At 49.8% G+C, this 7,326-nt stretch overlaps 1 protein-coding gene and 1 pseudogene across 1 annotated transcript in view; both read right to left on the reverse strand.

Annotated features, from left to right (window-relative positions):
* The window catches only part of ANKRD10 (ankyrin repeat domain 10), a 44,724-nt gene extending 43,245 nt beyond the window's left edge, over positions 1-1,479 (reverse strand). The window contains exon 1 of the mRNA XM_083168682.1: positions 1,210-1,479. Within this exon, the coding sequence (XP_083024808.1) occupies positions 1,210-1,413 (204 nt within the window). The 5' untranslated portion in view covers positions 1,414-1,479. The remainder of the gene's footprint in view (positions 1-1,209) is intronic.
* Positions 1,480-4,129: 2,650 nt separating this feature from the next.
* Positions 4,130-4,265, reverse strand: LOC146060866 (U2 spliceosomal RNA; annotated as a pseudogene).
* Positions 4,266-7,326: the final 3,061 nt, after the last annotated feature.

A 7,326-nucleotide genomic window follows, 5' to 3' on the forward strand; every position in this document is an offset into this window, starting at 1 on the left:
ACTGAATAAAAAAAAAAAGCCCATACAATGAATGGGCGGCCTGTGATTGGCTGAGCGCTCTCTCAGCCAGTCAGCAATTGGCTGAGAGAGCGCTCAGCCAATCACAGGCTGCCCATTCATTGTATAGGCTTTTTTTTCTAGCACTGACAGCTCCCGGCTCTATGCCGCCTGTGTCCCCCGCAGCGTCCCCAGCCCCCCCTGCTCCCACCAGCAGCCCTGCTCTGTAGCCCCCCCCCCCCCCCCTGCTCCCCGGGTTTTTTACATGTGATAAATCAAGACGATTTATCACATGTAAAAAATGGCACATCAAGTCAAGCTCCCCCGGGGAGCAGCCGGGGAAGCTCAGGGGGAAGTCGGGGGCGACTTGTCCTAAGGACAAGTCACCCTAGTGTATGGGGGCCTTAACTGTCATATTGAAAACAAAGCTGATTGGTTTGTGCATGATCTCCTTCCACTTTCTCTCTTCTCCAGGCTTAATACATCTGCCCCATAGTTGGAAGCTGATTAGTTGTTAGGTTACTGGCAATGCCCGTATTTGATCTCTAAGGTATCATACAGATCCTGGGGCGTGTGTTTTTTGCAGCATTTGGGTGGACAGCAGGAAATTAATGGGTAACTCTATGAAGCAGTAATAAGGGAGAAGTGATAAAGTGCCTGGTACTTGATCACCGACCAATCATCTCCATACATCTTTCCCCTGTGAGCAAGGGAAAATCAAATCAACAGTGTGCAAGGCTGTGTACGCGTTTGTTATCACCGACCAATCAGCTCTTGACTGCTAAGTTACATGCTGGGTTTAAAAAGGTACAGGTAGTAGCTGATTGGCCGGTGATAAAGTACCAGGCACTTTATCACGGCTTCATACATCTACCCCTGAGAGAGCCACCCTGTTCCCTGCAGCACAGCTGAGGGCGGGAGCCCGTGTGTGCAGAGCGCTGCGGCCTACAGGAACGGGAAGGAGGGCTGCTCAGCTCCGTCCCTGCTCGCTTATGGTTAATGTCGTGTGCCTGCAGGTGGGAGTTGTCGCCCCCCCCCCCCCAATTAGCATGACCCGCCCCCTTCTCTTTGTCTCGTCTCCATCTGCTCCCCATCCCACCCTGCCTGCACTTTCGGAAGGAGCCGGAGAAAATGGCGCCATCTCCTCCCACTTTCCCTCTCCTCGGGAATGTCCCCGCTCCGTATCCCCAATGCCGCCTTCATGGCTGTCACCTTTCCGAAGTGTGCGGCCCAATGTATGGGTGTCCAGCCGTAGCAGGAGTCCTCCTTGCCGAGCTGCAGTGCGGTGGTTCCGGGCGGGCCCTGTAACAAGGACCGGAGGCAGCCGAGGTCTCCATCCCGGCAGGCTCGGTGCAGGGGGAAGCGGAGATTCAGCACCTCCTCGCTGGAGAAGCCGGGCTCCGAACACACAGACATGACTGACCTCCGCTCAACTGCAGCAGCAACCACACAACAGCAGCACAGACCGGGAGTGAGGGAGGAGCAACGCACGCCACGCCCTCCCCCGCTGCTACTGCTGTCTCACTGCCGGCCCGGGGGGCGGGGTTACATCCAGCGTGGCACTAGTGTACATACATCACACACACTGTCACACAGCAAGCATGGCACAAGTGTACACACACACCCAATAATATGGAACTGTTGTATACACATTCTTCTCGTCACAGCAGCAGCTACGTACACATAAAGCATACCCATTGTTGCAGTGCCACAACAACTTGGTTTATTGCTGGATCTACTCCGATCACAGCTTGGTGTAAAGGGTCAGCAAAAATTAACCCAGGTCAAGTGTTCTGGGAATCGCAGTATTTTCTGGGAGTGCCCCAGAAAATCCAGGCATTCACCAACCATTGATGTCTTCAGAGTCCTCCTCCCCACCACCTTCGCATCGCCAAGGTAGTCTAGACTTAATCGTTGCTGTGAGACGGGTAAAAATCATTCAATGATAAATGATTTTCCTCCTGTGTTGTGCAAGGCTGTGTTCGCAGTCATGCTCAGGGGCTGGGGGAGTGCGTTCGGTAGGGTAACACATCCCGGCTGCGCATGCTACCAAGGAGATTCAGGGGTCTTTCAGTGGAACCAAACGCTACGTTCACAATCTCTTTTCACAATCTCTCCATATATTGAACTAAACATGCCCTTTGGGTGGAGCATGACTGCCCCTCAATGGGGCACTGTGCAAAATTCTACCACCAACTATAATCTCCCTGAAACTAGTTTTCAAAAGTAGGCAAGTATGATATTGTAGAGCAACACCCGGGGCCACACATCGCTATGGCTCCTACACACAGTGCAATGTAGGAGCATTTTCTAAGCGATCTAGTGAGATCTAAATTGCTATGTGTGTAGCCCCCATTGGATACAGGCACCCAAGATAAGATTTATTGAATATTTGATAAGACAGAATGGTATCTACATAGATAATTGTTATCATCCGCAGCAGGAAACTTGTTAGACATAACAAATAAATACATGCTGTACTTAATGATCTTTCTTGCTATTTTAGAGGGGCCCCCCTCCTCCTCCCCCTCTCTCTCTCTCTATATTGTGTTTCCTAAATGTTTGTCCAAATAATAATATATTTACTTGTTATTTAAGGTTCATTTATCATATATATATATATATATATATATATATATATATATATATTCGTTCCAGCGCTCGGCACTCCAGTGTTCAGTTAGTAGTTTAAATAGTTGATGCGCCCGGTGCCTCTCCAAGGATATGGATAGATGTGGTTTGTAGGATGGCACTCCTGGTCTTATGTAGATTAGGGATATAAGAAAACTCCCAAGATATCAAAGTTCATTTCATTGTTTCGATTTTATTAATCAGGAATAACAAGTGAATGTGCAGGTACAGGTGAGGTAACCTCGTGCTCAGGGTGTAGGTGCATGGTAGTGACATCATCAGTGGGAGACACCTCTGTCAGCTGCCACGTAAAGTACAGTGATTAGCATAAATTTACAACACAATGGAGATGGTATACAAATAAAAGCATTAGCTGGTTTCATTACAGGATCTGCAAACAAAAGGTATAGCATCGCATGATAATGTGCAGAGTTTGGTTAATTGACAGGATACAATGTTATAGCAAATGAGTTTGAAGAAACTCAGGAGCCCGAGGTGTCCTCCCTACCACCAGTGCTGTGCCTAAACACGTGCAAAGGGGGCCGTGCGATCGAATTGGGCCATCTCCCGAAGGAGACGGGCCCCGTTTTTCCCCTAACCCCTCTCAACCATAAGGCCGAAGAGGGGAAAATAGGGAACGGTGGGTCCTCTTCGCCGAAGCTTAGAGAGACCCTCATTCCTCAACCCCCGGAAGGGTTAGGACGGTGGGTCCTCCGCACCCGAAGGTTTGGAGAGACCCTCAGTAGACTTCCCTCCGCCTTACGGTTTGGGGTCGTCCTCGGGGGACCAAAGCTCTCCCCAAAAGGCAAGAGCTTCGGCACATTGGGGAAATGGAAGGCCCGAAAGGGTCGACCACACTACCCAAAAAAACGTGACAAAACTACAAAAAACAAGAAACGTGAAAAGTGACGAACATGAGAGGGGAAGAGAAATAAATAATAAAGACCTCAGCCAGAAGGCCGGGGTGGGGGTGTGAAAAATTGTCCTACCCCATCCAAAAGGACGAGGTAAGGACGTGCAGCGCTACCTGAAGGGAAGTGCGCAGTGCAAGTGCTTACTAGTGCAAGGTTTCTCTGTTCCCATCGTAGGGCATTTTCCAGCCCCTGGCATGGGAATGGGTACTCCACTGGGCTTTTCGACTGACTCCCTTAGGGGCTGCGACCCCCTCGGAAGAGCAATCTACTCAGTCTCAGTGTTTCTCCGATCCCAAGGTTAAGGTACTAAGCTGGGCCTTTCGCGGTCTCCCCATCAGAGGCTACGAACCTCTGGAACAGGAGCCATCTACTCAGTCCCAGCCTTTCTCCGCTCCTTGGGAATGGATACTAGACTGAGCCTTTCGCTGTCTCATCCTTCGGGGGCTACGAACCCCGTCAAGAGAGTCAAACTACTAGGCCCAGTGTTTCTCCCCCCTCTTACCAGTGGATTTACGGAAACAACACCTCCTACCAAAGGCAGAGGTGAAGGTACTCAGCCAGACTTTTCACCACTCCCAGGCAAAAAAGAGGGGTCCCACACCCTCCGCCCATCAGAGCAGCTACTCAGTCCAGCCTTTCTCTATTCTCTGCCAGAGGCCAGTCCATACCCACTGATAAGAACAGATACTACACTTGATCTTAGCCAAAAGGCCGAGAAGCGATATATATATATATATATATATATATAGCGCCTAAGTCCAGAAACCCTGGCTTGTTAGCGGCTAGCAGGTAGTCCGGTTTTCAGACGCTTTTGCGTCTAAGTTTAGCGTCTGCATGGGGGACTCCCCCTTTGATAGCGGTGTGCCAGGGTGTGTAGTTTAGAAGCCCCGGCACGTCAGCGGTGTGCCCGGGGTGTCTACTTTTACATGCCCCCGTTCTCAGCGGTGCGCAGGGCTGCCTATTTCACTGTGGAACTACAAGTACCACAGTGAACTGTCAGCGCCTGGGCAGCGCGCTGCTGCCCGGCGTTACGCTGATAACGTAAGCTGACAATACGTAGCTTACAGCTAGTGCGGCACACGAACAGTCAGACAGAGCTAGAGCGGCACACGCACAGGTAAACAGAGCCTCTGGCAGGCTGCCAAGTTTCAGAGACAGAGTGTGCGCGCGGCGGTGCCGTGAAACTACACAAGTACCTTTAAGTCTATTTGTATTTTTTCCAAATGCCGTAAGTGACATATTTTCCCTCATTTAAATTTGCCTGCCCAGTTGTGATGTACTTGGGGTAACTGAATAGGCAGAGAGAGGAGCTTGTTAAGTCTCCTAGGCCTTTTTCCTCCTCTCAACCTTCTGTGGGCTCTATTCAAACTTCTGTGGGCTCTATTACCCCATCTCAGGGGGACCCTGCTTTATTTCAGGTTATGCAGGACACAGCTCAGGGTGTCCATAAAATGAATACCTTTATGGAGCAGTTGTCTAAGGCTAAAGTGAAATTGTGGGAAAAGATCCCTTTGGTGGAGGCACCTGTTGCTAGGTTGTCCAAGACCACTGCTTTGTGTTAGGTGCCATATTTACGGAGCTTCTGGTGTCCGGCTGGCTCCCGGGGTACAGGTTGCTAGGCAGCCGCGACTACATGCCGCGGTTAGGCATTCTGCGTGTCTCCCTCCGCTAGCACCTCCTCTCCCACAGCGGTTGCCTAGGTGACGGAGGTGCGGAGAGTGCTCATTAGCACAGCTGAGGCAGGGTGCAGCTGCTTGCTCTTTGTAATCAGGGGCGGAACCTGTGCAGCAGGTGGCTGGGAAGTCTTTATAGGTTTTTCATTTGGGCTGCCCCAGCGCCGGATATAGAGTTCTGTGGAGATTCTGCTCTGACTCTGCTGGTGTATTTGGTCCCTGTTAGTAACTCCTTGTTGCCTGAACTCCCACCTGTCAACATAAGTCCTGGCAGCATACTAGTACCGGTAGACACATAAAGTCTTATGGGAAAAGGGCTGTTATAGGCACGAAGACTCGCTGGTGTGCTCTGTGGACTTAGGTCTGGGGGTCCTGCGTGGCTACACAGAAGACGTCCAGAGGTCCGTCAGTTGGTATTCCACACAGCCTATCTTGCGCAGATATTCCACCCTCCTGTCCTGGAACTCCTCTGCTGGATGTGCCCCAAGAGGCCTTTGCCAGGATTCGTGATTCCCTCCTGGTGAGCATAACCCTTTGCTTGTACAGGGGGGTGTTGCTTTCAAAGACCCCGTGGATAAAAAGATTGAAGGCTGTCTTAAGGCTGTGTTTGAAGGGGTGGACTTTACCTTATGCCCGATTATTGCATCTGCTTGGGTATCTTAAGCCATGATGAAGTGGTCTGATGCTTTGTGTAATCAGATTCAACGTGACACAGAAGCTTTTGCTTTGGTTGAAAAGCTAAAGTGTGCAGCAGAATATGTTTGTGAGACTGGTGAAGAAAGCGCCAAGATGGCATCAAAAGTGTCCACCACCTCCGTGTAAGCTAGGAGAGCTCTCTGGCTTAAGGATTGGGAAACTGACAGTGAGTCCAAGAAATCTCTAGAAGCATTGGCTTTTAAGGGAGAACTTCTTTTTGGGGCAGAACTGGATTCCCTTATAAAGCAAGCCACGGGGGGAAAGAGCACTTTCCTTCCCACCACATCTAAGCACTCAGTGTCTAGGTTTGGGGCATGTAGGCCATCCTTTTGTTCCTCCTTTCGAGGGGGTGCGTGCAGTAGAGGACAAACAGGTAGGGGAAAGTTCCCCTCTGGCAATGGATGGGCGCCCAGATCCCGTTTCGGGCCCTTTGAAAAGAAACACCCTTCCAAAAATGAGGATAACATGACGGGACAGAGACTCCTTGTTCTGGGATCAGAGTGGGGGGTCGCCTCCTGCAGTTTCGGGATGTGTGGAGTCTCTCCACCCCGGACCCTTGGGTTCTCTCCATCATTTTTCAGGGTTACAGGATCAATCTCAGGGGTGCCCCCTGTTAATGGCGATTAAATATGACCAGAGAGACAATAAGTGAAAAGCGCAGGTTACGTAATAAGTCCGCAACCTGCGTACCCTTTATACCTAACTACGTGCGAACAAAACGTAGCGCAGCGTAGCGTACCTTGTATTGTATATTGTACACCAAGAACCAATACCTTAATAAGAGATTCCTTCGCAGTAATTTGTCTCTAATCTGCGAATATACCTTTATGGACAGTGTCCGTAATATACCTTTATCGCAAAATGCGAATAACAGACACAAACCACAGTATAGAAGTAAGGAGATAAGAACTCCATAAAAAGGTTGTATTTAAGTCCCTAATGGACAACAGGGGGTTACAGGAATAGAAGATACAGGTTTAACAAGTGATACAATATGCTAACAATGAATACTAAACAGGCTCTGCTAAGGGGAAAGAATACAGATACAAGACACAACCAGCCAACTATACAATAAGTATAAATACCATTAATGCAACCGTTACCCGTCTCATCAAATATGCGAAGTGCAGTCCGGTCAGAGCTCACTATCGTTCAGGGCTGAACTATAGTCCGGTAGAAAAGTCATGGGAAGGTAGATGTGCCGAAGAGACCCTGGCTGCTCTGGGTCGCCTATCTTATAGGGTCAGAAAGGGGAGGTCAAAGGCCGTTTTCATTGGTCGGAGGTCGTATGTCAGTTCAGCTGTGATTGGGGGGTTAGACGCTGCACCTGGTCTGAATAGGTGCAGGGGAGTGAACTTTAAGAGTCCTTTGTTTGATGGTTTCGGCGTCAGCAGGGATAAGAACTGGTTTCATCT

Source organism: Crinia signifera, chromosome 2 (genome assembly GCF_055691185.1).
Source record: "Crinia signifera chromosome 2, ASM5569118v1, whole genome shotgun sequence".
In the NCBI taxonomy this organism is placed as follows: domain Eukaryota; kingdom Metazoa; phylum Chordata; class Amphibia; order Anura; family Myobatrachidae; genus Crinia; species Crinia signifera.